Here is a 16,247-nt window from a genome sequence, read left to right on the forward strand (position 1 = left end):
GAAAGATTAACGGAGCCAAGTACAGAGAGATCCTCAATGAAAACTTGCTCCAGAGCACTCAGAACCTCAGGCTGGGGGAGAAGATTCACCTTGCAACAGGACAATGACCCTAAGCCCATAGCCAAGACAACGCAGGAGTAGCTTCGGGACAAGTATCCAGTGGCCCAGATCGAACATCTCTGGAGAGACCTGAAAATAGCTGTGCAGCAACGCTCCCCATCCAACCTGACAGAGCTTGAGAGGATCTGCAGAGAAGAATGGGAGAAACTCCCCAAATACAGTTGTGCCAAACTTGTAGCGTCATACCCAAGAAGACTCCAGGCTGTAACTGCTGCCAAACGTGCTTCAACAAAGTACTGAGTAAAGGGTCTAAATACTTATGTAAATGTGATATTTCAGTTTTTTATTTTTAATACATTTGCAAACATTTCTAAAAACCTGTTTTTGAGTTGTCATTATGGGGTATTGTGTGTAGATTGATGAGGGAAAAAAATCTATGTTATCCATTTTAGAATAAGGCTGTAACATAACAAAATGTGGAAAAAGTCAAGGGGTCTGAATACTTTCCGAATGCACTCTACGCTTAAATGTTTATTCGATTCTACTGAGCCATTTACTTTATGTTCCTATTATTATATTTTGTTATTTCTTATTGTTGTAGAATTGTTGAGAAAGAACCTGTAAGTAACCATTTAGTTGGACGGTGTGTATCCTGTGTATTCTGTACATACAACTAATAAAACTTGAAACTCGAAACTGTCCTGGGATTTCCTATGATTTTCTATGTAGAACCCCTTACCGTTTAGCAATTATTGTGTACCTTGTGAGCGTCGTAGAGCAAAACATGTTACCTGTGTGTTCATGAGAGTCTTAGCTTTTCATAGATAGTAAAATAGTTTGTAGCTCAAAACATTCTACAGAGATTTTTGTAAAAAGTCCTGGCCCCGGGCCCCTTCAGGATCCACCCTTATCTCACAAACACCGCTTTAGCTCAGCCCCCATTAATCACACAGACTAATGGTTGGTACTGTATCAATGGTTGCAGAAGAAATAGAAAATAGACAAATCCATTGATACAACCCAGAAGTCTGAAGCTTAAATACACAATGTTTTAAAGGGGTTAGAAGTCCAAAACATGCCAGCACTATGGTGGGACTGTTGGAGTTAATGTGGTCATCTTTGGAAAAAAACAGTCGAGGAAAGAGTAGACTGATCTTTTTCAGTTTCTCTGTGGTTCGGTGGCATCTGAACATTTCTGTGGAATGATGTCGATGACATTTCAGGAAAACCTTTTCATGGAGATGTAACTGGCCCTATGGGCCCTGGTCAAAAGTAGTACACTACATTGGGAATAGGGTTCCATTTGAGACACAAGCCAGTGGCTTTAGGTCTGAGAGGACAGGACCTGGGTTTGATTTGTTTCTCAGCCAGACCACCATGTGTCTCAGCCAGACCTTTCTCAGCCTGTCCGCTGAGAAAAGACAAATATCCATCAGACAGTACTTCTCTCCTCTCCTCTGTTGCCCATGGCCTGCACTGTCACGTAGCGTAGGAATGTGGGTTGCGGTTTTGGAAGAGAGGCTGTTTATTCAAACCCCAACAGGCATCACAGAGGAAGGTCTCCAAGTTACTTTTTGACACAGACAGACATGTAGACAGATATACTCTGCCTTTGAAACGATACAGTATTGATCTGGTAATGCTTGCAGGAGAAGAGAGAAGCACCTCAGGCAAGTCAGCATGTCACTCTCACCACAGATGGTTCGATAAATTGAAAAATATTCTAATCTTATTTATTGTAATATTACAGTAAATGAAAGATCTTTGGTGGAGAGTTGCCATTGATTTTACAACCAATCATAATGCTTTGTGGGTGTTTCTCTCTATCTAGAACAAAACGTTAATCTGCACACTGGTAAAATGCTACGAAAGTGTTTAATAGGCCAACGTTTTGACCCCAGACTGGGTTTTCGTCACCTACCAGCATCTTTCCAGTGACACCCTTTAAAACATGACTAGAAAGTGTTGTATGGGTTGCCATGGTCACTCCTGTGATATCCTTGTTCAAAAGCCAAGCAGTTGCAGTGCAGCTGGGTCTGAGCTGTCATTAATTAGGTGATGGGATTGTAAAAATGTTTGGGTATACTGTTGAGGAATGCAATTGGGGGGGGTGGTATGTATGCATTCGGTATACGATTATGTAATAAGGGAAAACGGCCAAATGTACACACGTGGAGGGGTTATTTAGAAGATGATGAGGGATAGACCATAGAGTAAGAGAGGACCGTAGAGGACCACAGGGGAAGAGACCATCATTTATAATGACATACATTTTTACAATACAGATGCCTCTTGGCCTATGAATGTGAAATTAATCCTACCACATATTAGCATATCTGATATGCTCAATACCTTGCTCGTTCAATCACTGAAAGCCATAGCAGCGACATTTCATTAGCTGACACTCGTATACTCAAATATGTACGTTTTTGTTCACAGAGTTTAAACATTCAGGTGGAGGACGTGCGTATCCGGGCCATTCTGTCGTCATACCGCAAGCGCGTCCCAGTGACGGAGGGCTACGTGGAGGTGAAGGACGGGGGGAAGTGGAAGCAGATCTGTGATGTGGAGTGGACCAAGCACAACAGCAGAGTCATCTGTGGCATGTTCGGTTTCCCCGGAGAGAGGAAGTACAACGCCAGAGTCTACAAGTGAGTGAGAGCCGGGACTTTACTTAACTTAATCCTCTTCGTCCCCTTTGGGACTTAAGGCCACAATGAGTTCCCTCTGTTTCTTCCTGTCCTTGGCTAAAGGGATGGGAGTGTAGAGATTAATACTGTATTCGTCTCTATGGATGGGGCGTGGCAGCAGCAGCAGTAGCAGTTTCCATTAAATTGGAGTGTTATGGAGCAGGACAACTGTACGTATAAGTAAGTACGCCTTGTCCGAGCCAGAATGGCCCATCTCCTGTTTCTGTAGCGTGAGGCCGCCTTATGTACAAGTACATCCCCTGGACAGGACGCTACTGTACATACTGTATGTTTTTCTTGCAAAATGCTTATTATGTCAACTTGAGAGACCTTGTTTTGATCAAGCACAGGCCTTTATTCATCTTCAGACGTGTATGTATTAAGGCTGGGGCGGTCAATGTATCATTTACACTTACTCTCCCAGTTACTCTCCTAGGCCCAGTGCAACAAAGCAGTAACAGACCCATACCTCATGTTAGTCAAGATTAATTATTGGTACACAACACAGAAACCTTGACTCTTAAGCTCTCCACTCACTTCACTCCATTATTTAGCACGTGTGCGTGTGCTTCAGTGGAATCGGATATTTTGGAGAAACGCGCACCTTTTTGTAACATGATACACTACTACATGACCAAAAGTATATGGACACCTGCTCGTCAACCATCTCATTCCAAAATCATGGGCATTAATATGGAGTTGGTCCCCCCTTTGCTGCTATAACAGCTTCTACTCTTCTGGAAAGGCTTTCCACTAGATCTTGGAACATTTCTGCGGGGACTTGCTTCCATTCAGCCACAAGAGCATTAGTGAGGTCAGACAGTGATTTTGAGTGATTAGGCCTGGCTTGCAGTCTGCATTCCAATTCATCCCAAAGGTGTTCGATGGAGTTGAGGTCAGGGCTCTGTGCAGGCCAGTCAAGTTCTTCCACACCGATCTCGACAAACCATTTCTGTATGGACCTAACTTTGTGCACGGGAGCATTGTCATGCTGAAACAGGAAAGGGCCTTCCCCAAACTATTGCCACAAAGTTGGAAGCATAGAATCATCTATAATTCATTGTATGCTGTAGCGTTAAGATTTCCCTTCACTAGAACTAATGGGCCTAGCCTGAACCATGAAAAACAGTCCCAGACCATTATTCCTCCACCAAACTTTACAGTTGGCACAATGCATGGAGGCAAGTAGCGTTCTCCTGGCATCCGCCAAACCCAGATTCGTCCGTCGGACTGCCAGATTGTGAAGCGTGATTCATCACTATAGAGAACACATTTCCACTGCTCTAGAGTCCAATGGCGGTGAGTGTTACACCACTCCAGCCGACGCTTGGCATTGCGCTTGGTAATCTTAGGCTTGTGTGCGGCTGTTCGGCCATGGAAACCCATTTCACGAATCTCCCGACGAACAGTTATTGTGCTCACATTGCTTCCAGAGGCAGTTTGTAACTCGGTAGTGAGTGTGAGATGATTTTTATGCGCTACCCACTTCAGCACTCGGTGGTCCCGTTCTGTGCGCTTGTGTGGCCTGCTACTTCGCGGCTGATCCGTTGTTGCTCCTAGACATTTCCACTTTACAACAACAGCACTTACAGTTGACCGGGGCAGCTCTAGCAGGGCAGAGATTTGACGAACTGACTTTTTTTGACAAACTGACATCCTATGACAGTGCCGCATTGAAAGTCACTGAGCTCTTCAGTAAGGCCATTCTACTGCCAATGTTTGTCTATGAAGATTGCATGGCGGTGTGCTCGATTTTATACACCTGTCAGCAACGGGTGTGGCTGAAATATCCGAATCCACTAATTTGAAGGGGTGTCCACATACTTTTGTATATGTAGTGTACCTCGCCGGTGCGCGCAATCCTAGACTCTCAAAAATAAAACTCTCTTCCCATTTCTGATTAAAACAAAGAAAAATCACGTTGAAAACATCATCACCACTGTTATCTTAAACCAACTGCACATTTGAATAATAGCTACATCCCACTGGGCACATCACGTAATTTCAAGGTGGATAATTGAGTAATATTTGGTTGAGATGTTAATCAATAAGATTACAACCTATATTCACCCACTCAAAAAGACAGCCAAATGTTAGTTGAATTTCCAATGTATTATCACTATGCTTTCAACCACCTAAAAGCACAACCAAATTCACATGGAAAAACAATGTCTGATATTTGGTTTGGTTATCACCCAAATGTCCATCACTGCGCTTTCAACCATTTAATAGCACAGCAAAGTTCAAATGGGAATACAATGTAAGATATTGTGTTTATTTATACGACAGATTAATGTGTTATCAGTGTGCTTCATATAATAGCAGATTGGAGTCGACATTATATAAAAATGATATTGTGCAAGTGATCAACGCTGTTTGAGATTCTGCACAGATTATTACAGCTATTGTGAAGATCTCCACAGATCTGCGACGACCTATGCATGCTGTCTTGAACATGCAGCTTTATATGATTACATACGAAGAAATGTATAGTTACAGTAACCTCAAAATGTGTCCATGGAAGTGTTACTCATTTTAAGGTTGAATGTTACATTCGTTTTTAAAATAGCGTTAACATTGATTCAACCAGTTTGTGGCCAGTGGGATGTAATGAAAGTTTAGGTTTTCTTTTACTTTACCTCGTTTTGTGCCTGCCAGTTAGCTGTAGGCTACTCTGCTAGCAGCTTGCTAGCTAGCTGGCTAAAAACAGCAAACAAGCTAACCTTTTAGCTTCTCACATCTCCCCCATGTGAAATAATCCGCTGTGTAATTCAATAATATGCCGTGGCAAGTATTCATATACTTGCCAGTGTAAGCTACAACATTAATCATTGACTACAGCTCAGCGTTCAGCACCATAATTCCCTTTGAAACTCGTCACCAAGCTCGGGACCACAGAGTTTCTAAACCAGGGGCCCAATATTTCGATACTTTGGGAACGCTTCACAGAGCAGACTCAACAGACCAGACTGGGGTTTGGGGTTTTGGAAGTCAATGAGAGAAGAGAAAAAGGATTCCATTCTGTTTACTCTGTTCCAGACATTATTATGATCTGTCCTCCCCTCAGCAGCCTCCACTGAGATGAACATCTTATTAATCCTTCCTTGTGAAAGTGACAAGCTGACATTTTTCAATTTTCGTCAAAAACAACTTTATATCGAAGATCTGCCTTTGATTTGACAGAATGCAAATGCACAGTTCAGTGCGACGTGACCGTTCCACCCGATGAGGTGTTTCTGCGCATGAGCTTAGCTAGCTAACGTTGCCATGACATCGCCTAGAAGCGTGATCATGGATTTCTACTGGAGAAGCAGTTTCTAGGCATCTTCATGATAAACCATGAAGTTGGGACCCTGGGGCTGAACACCTCGGTCTACAACTGGATCCTGGACTTCCTGATGGGCCAACCCCAGGTGGTGAGGGTAAGCAACAACACCTCCACCACGCACAACACCTCCATGACCCTCAACACGCAGGCCCCCCAAGGGGTTGTGCTTAGTCCCTTTCTGTACTCCCTGTTCACACACTACTACATGACACTACTACATGACTCCAACACCATCATCAAGTTTGCTGACGACACAACGTTAGTAGGCCTGATCATTGACAGCAATGATACATCCTATAGGGAGGAGGTCAGAGAATGGTGCCAGCATCTCCCTCGACTGCAAGGCCCTACAGAGGGTGGTGCGGACAGCCCAGTACATCACTGGGGCTAAGCTCCCTGCCATCCAGGACATTTATATCAGGCGGTTTATGAGGAAGACCCGGAAAATTCAGCCACCCCAGTAATGTACTGTTGTCTCCACTACCATCTGGAAAAAGGTACAGGAGCATCAGGTCTCGGACCAACAAGCTCAGAGAGAGCTTCTATCTCCAAGCAATTAGACTGCTGAATGGCTAACCGATGGCTGCTCACCCCCATCCATCGTCTAGCTGCATTTACTCAATCTGCACTGACTTTATGCACACTCTCAGGTCTCTATCCACACACACACTGTCACTCTCTCTCTCTCACACACACACACACACACACAAGCATGCGTGCGCACACACGCACACACACACACACTCACACACATAACGCACACACACTCACACATACGGACACCACACACACTTACACACACTTTAGAGGATGCTGGTGTGAGGAGCTATAGGAGGATAGGCTTATTATAATGGCTGGAATGGAATACATGGAATGGTATCAAACACATCAAACATGGAAACCAGATGTTTGACTCCGTTCCATGAATTCCATTCCAGCCATTACATTGAGCCCATCCTCCTATAGCGCCTCAATGCTGCTACTATTTATTATTACTTATCCTGCTGCCTAGTCACTTTTTACCCCTGCCTACACGTATGTGTATATTACCTCAACTTACACCATATCCATGCACATTGACCTTGTATAGTATATAGCTTACATTTTTGTGTGTTTTATTTCTCATGTGCTTTTATTTTTATCTGATCTAGTGTTGTTTCCATGTTTTTTTAAAGATCCTATTTCTAATTGGTACCTCTGATATTGAACTATGCATTGTTGAGGAAGCGCTTATAAGTAAGCATTTCACTGTATGGTTCACACCCCATTGTATTCTGTCATGTGACAAATAAACTTTGATTTGATTTGAGTTATTTCAGTTTGACATGCAGCTTGAACGTATTCGCTCCCATATCAGCTAAAAATAGAAGATCATAATTTTTGCTCGCTGAGAAGAAAACACATGGCTATTACTTCTAAATAAAATTCATTTTTGGGGGGATTCTAGTATAAGGCATTAAGGCTTTCTGTAATTTCTCCTTTTTGTTTTCATTCTTGTTTTTTTCTTCTTCATTACCCTTACTCGTCGATTCTGCTAACTTAATTGTAATGGTCTGAATTGGTTACTTATTTTGTTTTACTGTATTATTTGTAAAATATATTTTTGTTAATACATTAAGACCAAAAATATGCTGATTAAGAGATTTCATATGTAAGGCTGCCACTCGCCGTTATGCTGCAACCCCGTAATTATAGTGCAGGTTGGGGGAACCGGGGCGGAAGGGCTAGGGGGGGCTGGGGAAGGGGGGGCTGGGAAGGGGGAATGATTTATAGAGAGGTTCTTCTGGGTGGGAAGCGACCAATGAGTGGGTTTCCCTGTGGGTCATGCTTTTTAATTTTACACCCATGGGCTTATCAACACTAAAGATAACAATTACATTTTAGATAAAAGAATGGTAACACTAGCTATTATCTTCAAAATTAAACTCTGCATACAAATGAGACACACACACACATCAAATGAATCTAACTTAGTGACAACCGATGTGACATATTCAAAACACTACTACCAGAGCCTATTTCAGTGTGAAGACAAAGATTTTGTTGTCATACTGTATATTGTTTGCATGTACTCAAACAAGAAAGGAACGCCAATGCAAGTTTTATATTTCAACATGAATCAATACATGACAAACAGCAGACTGTAAGCACACATACAGTAAAAATGCAAACATACAATAAATATATTTTGCATATGCAAAGGAAGAAAAATAGGCCTATTTGTACTACTGTACTGTACAGTATGTTAGATCAATTGTACGGAATAGATAAAGAAACTGTCAAAATTGAGTAAAATCACAATCAAACCTCAAGAAACAAATACTCCATTGCGAAAACAAAATTTGTCATGTCTGTTGTTTTAGTCCCGCCACAGATTTTCATCAACATCACAGGCGATATTCTCCTTGGCCAGACAGCGGGGGAAATATCTTCTGGCATGACGCATCCACCCATGACAGGACTCTGCTGGAATGTCACCACAGGCTTCCTCCATTGCCTGGAGAAGGGCCATACGTTCATGGGGTTTGCGATCATACACCTTCCACGCCATGCTGAAAACAACTCCTCAATGGGTTTGAGAATTGGCAATATGGTGGGAGATAAAGAATTGTAAACCTGGGATAGTCATGGAAGCAGTTGCTGACCTGAATAGCCCGATGGAAACGTACGTTGTCCCAAATTAGAAGATACATTTGCTGCTCAGCATCACCTGGCACTCTCTGCTCTGGTTGGAAAAGATTGTCATGTACTGTAAGGTGTTCAGGAAATTAAGGAGATGGGCAGTGTTGTATGGTCCAAGGGTGGCATGGCGGTGGATGACCCCATTTGAGACTCATAGCTGCGCATATGGTGACATTTCCCCCACGGTGGCCAGGTACAGTGCATTAGGAAAGTATTCAGTTCCCTTTACTTTTTCCTCATTTTGTTACGTTACAGCCCTCATAAATCTACACACAATACCCCATAGTGACAAAGCGAAAACAGGTTTCAGAAATGCAAATGTCAAAAAACAATTACCAAAAGTTTCTCCATGAGCTCAAAAGGGCATTAGGTATCATGAATAAAGGCAAATCACCTGGTTGTGACTGTATTCCTCCTGAGGTCTATTGAGGTCCACTGTTACTTGAAATGATTGATACAGCCGTTCACAAAGGTTCATTGGGAAGGGATGTAAATACAGCACTAATTTTGCTTTTATTAAAAAAACCTAAGGACGCCATCCAGTGCTCTAAGGGTCGCCCTCTGTCTTTGATAAACACAGATATTCAACTATTTTCTAAAATTCTGTTGTCCCGTCTTGAAACCTACTTACCCAAATTGGTAGATCTGGACCAAAGGGGGTTTGTTAAAAAAACGATTATCCTCAGATAAACTAAGTCATTTATTTCATATCTTACATGCTTCATCAGCATCATCATATCTTACATGCTTCACCAATCTCCTTGGGCAGTTCTAGCTCTCGACGTAGAAAAAGGTTTTGATAGACTAGAATGGCCATATCTTTGGTCATTTTTGGAACATATGGGAATTTCTGTAGTTCAATGCTTCCCTTGTTACAAAATGTATATGGCAAGGATAAAATTAACAAACTTGCAGATAGGAAAAGACATAGAAGGACTATCCATACCAAACTTTAAATGGTATTTTCAGACACTAGCATTTCATCCCATCCTAAATTGGTTTAGACAGGATTCTTCAGTCCCCTGGCTGAGTATAGAAAGATATGGTGTCTCCTTTTGCCCTGGAAGAGGTGGTGTTCACTGATATATCCCTTAAACAATGTAAACTATGCTTTTGTCCTACTATTGCGCACACAATTTACATTTGATGCAAATCAAAATGTCATGCCCATACTGCTTTCACAATAACCCCTTGCGATCTGGAGGGCGGCCTTTTGCATCCCCCCCAATGGTCCAAATGTGGAATCCGTACCCTTGCCGATGGTGGTGGGTGACTGACCAGCAACCCTAGTTGCTAGGGTGGTGGGAAGGGGTTGGAAACATGGTTTCAGGGGGTGGGGTTGGGGGAAAGAGAAGGGAGGTTGGATGTTTTCTGTTTAGGGTGAATTTATTATCACTGTATTACTTAGTTTTTTTTTCTAGTGGCAGATTCTGGGTACAGTACATGTTTTATAAACGTATACTGTAATTTCAAATGGATAATGTACCTGAAAGCCCCCCAACAAAAAATAACAAAACAAATAACAATTAAATAAGAGTTCTCTCTAGTGGAAATTATGAACCTATATGGTTACTTTTACACCCCAATATGCTACTGAAATTTTAGGCTGTTATTCACCAAACGTACAACTCACCAGAACGTTAACCTTCTTACCCTCTCGCTGTGGATAATTTTGGGGGGATTATTGGTGCTCCACTTTATCGGATACAGAACATATTTGTGGTGTAAAGTGTGGTGTTCAGTGGTGTAAAGTACTTAAGTAAAAATACTTTAAAGTGCTACTTAAGTAGTTTTTTGTGGTTTATTATTTATATTTTTGCCAATTTTACTTTTACTTCACTACATTCCTAAAGAAAAGAATGTACTTTTTACTCCATACATTTACTCCCTGACACCCAAAAGTACTTGTTACATTTTGACAGGAAAGTGGTCCAATTCACACACTTTTCAAGAGAACATCACAGGTCATCCCTACTAACTCTGACCTGGCGGACTCACTAAACACAAATGCTTCGTTTGTAAATTATGTCTGAGTGTTGTAGTGTGCCCCATGGCTATCCGGCAATAAAAAAAATACAAGAAAATTGTGCAGTCTGGTTTGCTTAATATAAGGAATTTTAAATGATTTCAACTTGTGGTTTTGATATTTAAGTATATTTTAGCAATTCCATTTACTTTTGATACTTCAGTATATTTAAAACCAAATACTTTTAGACTTTTACTCAAGTAGTATTTTACTGGGTGACTTTCACTTTGACTTGAGTCATTTTCTATTAAGGTATCTTTACTTTTACTCAAGTATGACAATTGAATACTTTTTGCACCACTGGCTTTAATATTAATCCTTAAGAGTCTAATTATTTGATTAAATATTGAATTTGGCCTTACTGCTATTAGCCCATAGAAATACATTGAATAACAGATTAATACTCTACAGACAGAAGTTGTCAAATCGGCAGTACTGACTTCAGATGAGTCCCGTGACGCTTGTGGGGGTTGTAGAGCAAAATGGAGAATACCATCATGTTCATGAGAGTCTCACCGTTCCATAGAGTGGTCATATAGTTTGTAAGCCGTTGGGACACTACAGATATTTTTGTGAGAAGACCGATTTTTGCGATGTCTCATGGTCCGACAAACACCACTTTAGCTCAGCCACCTCCCAACCGCAGATGCGGAAGGCCGCCATTGGCGGATGCGGTGGATTGAGATGTAGCCCATGCAAAAAAAAACATATACAGTGGGCTCCAAAATTACTGGCACCCCTGACTGGCAATGCACAAACAATGCTTAAACAAATATAAACAATATAATTATAGAGATAAACTCAAAATACCAACATGTGAGAAATACTGTACTTTATTAATGTTTCAATGGAACCAACCAAAACAATTTATTGATTTAATTAAAAATCAGTGTCCTCCAAATCAAGGTTTCACAATGAATGGCACCCTTAAAGATTATTGTAAATAACATTTACCAAAATTAAACCACAAATTAAATTCCACTTATTTAAGTTTATCTAAGTCTTAAGGAACTATATTGAGCCATTACATCACTTCCTGTTTCACTAGGGTATAAAAATGAGGTAAGACACATGCAATATCCCACCGTCATCCAACACCATGAAGAAAACAAAGGAACTGGCAGTTCAAAAGAGACAGATGGTCGTAGACCTTCATAAATCTGGTAATGGCTACAAGAAGATCCACAAACGATTGCTGAGCACTGTCAGGGCACTGTCAGGGCTATTATTAAAAAATTCTAAACATATGGAACAGTTGAAAACCTCATGGATAGAGGGCGCAAATGCATTTTTCCCCCCAGGATAGGAAAGAGGATGGTGAGAGAAGGAACAAAATCCCCAAGAATCACTGTGAAAGAATTGCAGGCCTTGGTGGCGTCTTGGGGTCACCAGGTTTAAAAAATCACCATCAGGCGCCACCTCCACAACCACAGGCTCTTTGGAAGGGTTGCCAGAAGAAAGCCCTTAATGACCCCAAGACACAGATGCAAGCGCTTGGAGTTTGCCAAACGTCATTTAAATTATGACTGGAAGAAGGTGCTCTGGTCAGATGAGACCAAAATTGAACGTTTTGGTCAGATACAGCATCGGCATGTTTGACGTCGAAACAGATGCGTACAAGGAGAGGCACCTCATACCCACGGTGAAATATGGAGGGGGGTCAGTGATGTTTTGTGGCTGTTTTAATTCCAGAGGTTCAGGGGCACTGGTTAAGATTGATGGCATAATGAATTCCACCAAGTATCAGGCAATTTTGGCTGACAATCTGGTTGCCTCTGCTAGAAGTCTGGGACTTGGCCGTAGGTGGACTTTCCAACAAGACAATGACCCGAAACATACCTCAGATCCACACAGAAATGGTTCTGTGACAACAAAATCAATGTTCTGCCATGGCCATCTCAGTCGCCAGACCTCAATCCAATCGAAATCCTGTGGGCTGAGTGGAAGAGGGCAGTTGATAAGTGCAAACCCAAGAATGTGAAGGATCTTGAAAGGATCTGCATAGAGGAATGGTCCAAAATCCCTCCAAATGTGTTCCTTAACCTTGTCAAACATTACAGGAAAAGACTCCATGCTGTTATCCTTGCCAGAGGTGGTTGCACTAAGTACCAAATGAGGAGAGCCAATAATTATGAAACCTTGATTTTGGTGAAATTTATTTTGTATTAAATAATTGTATGATTTTGGTTGGTTCCATTGAAACATTAATAAAGTACAGTATTTCTCACATGTTGGTATTTTGAGTTTATCTCGCTAATTATATTGTTTGTGCATTGCCAGTCAGGGGTGCCAGTAATTTTGGAGCCCACTGTATCTCTAGCTTAAACAGACAGATTTTGATGGGGATTTTTTTTAACGCTAATTAGATTTCCGCGGGGCGCGGACATCAACTCTAGGGGGTTAATACAGAGCAATAATAGAAGAACTTAGTCCGTCTTTAAAAAATCCCAGTAGATCAATGCATTTTCTTTGCGGTCACTAAATCATGATGATCAAAATTGGAAAAACAACTATCCAAAGGTGCTGAATTATGGGAAAGTACTCTCCTTTTATGCATACTTCACCAAACAATTTCATACACATTAAATCAAATATTATTTCTGATTTTAAAAATCATGAAAAAAAAAATAAGCACATTGTGTGCAGGATTCATTTATCAGTGTCATCACAATCCATAATAGTAATAAGGAAAGATGAATACAATGGAGGACGTGAGGAACGCAACTAATATGAGTGCATAGGCCTCAATCCACACCAAAGCAAGCTCCATAATGGAGGGTCACAAGGTCGAAGATGATGACTTAGAAGTAACCCAACTTCATTCTCTACATCTCTGCATGTCTGCAATATTGAAAAAAAATCATAAAAATCATCAACCATTGCCTAGACGACATTTGTATTTAAAGTCATTTTCTTGCCTTAGTACTGGACCTTAGAAGCACCTAAGATATGCAAGTCAGGTACTAAAGCAAGAACATTTCTGAAATTCTGTAAATGTATTTGATCATAGGTGTTCTGCTATAGAAAATTGCTTGTACGCGATTGAGAAAAACTGTAAGTAACCTTCCCCCCCTTTGTATATATACTGTGTATACAGGATCAGTGCATTCCTTAAAGTAGTCGTAATGGGGTATTGACTGGGCTGGGGAAAGATCTAACTCTTATATACACGTGGAAACCTGCAGAGCAATTGCCAGCGGTTATTAATCACTCAGACCTTAACCCTCGCCTCTAGATCTGAAGCAAACCTTGAATTTACTGTCTCAGTAGGGGTAGAGAAGGAGAGAAGTTTCCTCTGCTTAGGTAAACACAGTACAGCAGCTCCCTACTTTCCATCTCTCCCGGCCTGCACCTGGTTTAAACCCATGAAACATGCAAATTGTTTTTATAGTCTGGCGTTTGGTCTAGGCGGCGGCACACAGCCAATGTCTACAGTTATTTCATAATCCAAACTTTGCCTCTGTTCAAATGCCTCTCTATGCCCTCTAGTTTAACTTAGCGTATTCCAAATAATTTGGAGGTCATAGGGTTGAGTACACATCTTACAAATGCATGTCATCCGTGCTGTGGTATGTTTCATTTAAAAAACGCACCTTTCAAAATAAATGATAGCACGTGCAAACTTTCAAGCTGATGAAAAGTACACCGTAAAGGAGTTACTGTAATCTAAATACAGTATCAAAGCGAGTACTGTGTAATGACATACAGTAGAATTGACTGTATTGTACTGTAAAAAAAAGTAAATGCTACCATAATCATAATACATTAAATTCATTGGGGGGAGATTTCACAGTATTTTACCTGAATTACATGGGGATTGGTGCAAGCGGGTTGGCTGCTAGGTAATGTGCTTACACATTACATCATATCAATGAATATTTGGTGTTTTAGATCATTTGAGCTTCTAGAAGCCGTAACAAAGGCTTTTAAACTGGCAGCAACTGCAGGGCAAAAGAGATCAAAAGGACATGACAAAATACTTAAGCAATAAATATTTAAAACTTGCTGCCATTCCAATCTGGCCCTTATATTTTATAAATTGATGGGGCATTATAACCACATATGAGTTAAATTGGTACAGACTCACACTAACAGTTGCAAGAAGGCATGCCTCAAAATATAATAATGGTATTGTTGTTTCTGGCTCATTATCATATTTCGAGGTGTGCCTTATAAGAGGCGTGCATTGACTAGTGGTCAAAAAGTTTTTAGCACTACAAAAATACAGTATAGTACTGGATTCTGTAGGGTGGAAATACAGAACCAAAACATTTCTGCAGCAAGGTCCCCAAGAACACAGTGGCCTCCATCATTCTTAAATGGAAGAGGTTTGGAACCACCAAGACTCTTCTTAGAACTGGCCGCCCGGCCAAACTAAGCAATCGGGGGAGAAGGGCTTTCGTCAGGGAGATGACCAAGAACCCGATGGTCACTCTGACAGAGCTCCAGAGATCCTCTGTGGAGATAGGAGAACCTACCATAAAGACAACCATCTCTGCAGCACTCCACCAATCAGGCCTTTATGGTTGAGTGGCCAGACGGAAGCCACTCCTCAGTAAAAGGCACATGACAGCCCGCTTGGAGCCAAAAAGCACCTAAGGACTCTCAGACCATGAGAAACAAGATTCTCTGGTTTGATGAAACCAAGATTGAACTCTTTGGCCTGAATGCCAAGCGTCAAGTCTTGAGGAAACCTGGCACTATCTCTACGGTGAAGCATGGTGGTGGCAGCATCATACTGTGGGGATGTTTTTCAGTGGCAGGGACTGGGAGACTAGTCAGGATCGAGGGAAAGCCCTAGAGTGCTCAGAACTCTGAATGTCCATCAGTGGCCCAGCCAGAGCCCGGACTTGAACCCGATCGAACATCACTGGAGAGACCTGAAAATAGCTGTGCAGCGATGCTCCCCATCTAACCTGACAGAGCTTGAGAGGATCTGCAGAGAAGAATGGGAGAAACTTCCCAAATACAGGTGTACGAAGCTTGTTCTGTCATACCCAAGACGTCTCCAGGCAGGAATCGCTGCCAAAGGTGCTTCAACAAAGTACTGAGTTAAGGGTCTGAATACTTATGTAAATGTGAAATTTCAGTTGTTTTATTTTATTTTTTGCCAATATTTCTAAAAACCATTTTTTGCCTTGTCATTACGAGGTATTGCCTGTCACGAGATTGAGATTTTTATTTTTTATCCATTTTGGAATACGGCTGTAACATAACAAAATGTGGAAAAAGTCAAGGTGTCTGAACACTTTCCAAATGCACTGTATATCTCTCTTTTATTTGTGGGAATACTTTGGAACAGATTTCCTAAATTAAAATCACTTGGAGCTGATTTGCTGGTGTTTTTGCAGTCTTTTATGTCCAATAATTAAAACGAATATATTTAAAAACAAAACGTGTTTTTTTGTTGTTGCTTAGAATAGAATCACTGCCATTTGGCGAAGCCTGATTTACAGTATGC

General features: G+C 41.3%; 1 protein-coding gene across 2 annotated transcripts in view; it reads left to right on the plus strand.

The window, feature by feature from the left end:
- Window positions 1-16,247, plus strand: part of loxl2b (lysyl oxidase-like 2b) — a 67,119-nt gene that overhangs the window by 27,939 nt on the left and 22,933 nt on the right. For both annotated transcript variants that reach the window (XM_014170995.3, XM_014170996.3), the window contains exon 4: window positions 2,500-2,711. In XM_014170995.3, the coding sequence (XP_014026470.2) occupies window positions 2,500-2,711 (212 nt within the window). The remainder of the gene's footprint in view (window positions 1-2,499; window positions 2,712-16,247) is intronic.

This window comes from Salmo salar, chromosome 24 (genome assembly GCF_965601325.2).
Source record: "Salmo salar chromosome 24, fSalSal1, whole genome shotgun sequence".
Classification (NCBI taxonomy): domain Eukaryota; kingdom Metazoa; phylum Chordata; class Actinopteri; order Salmoniformes; family Salmonidae; genus Salmo; species Salmo salar.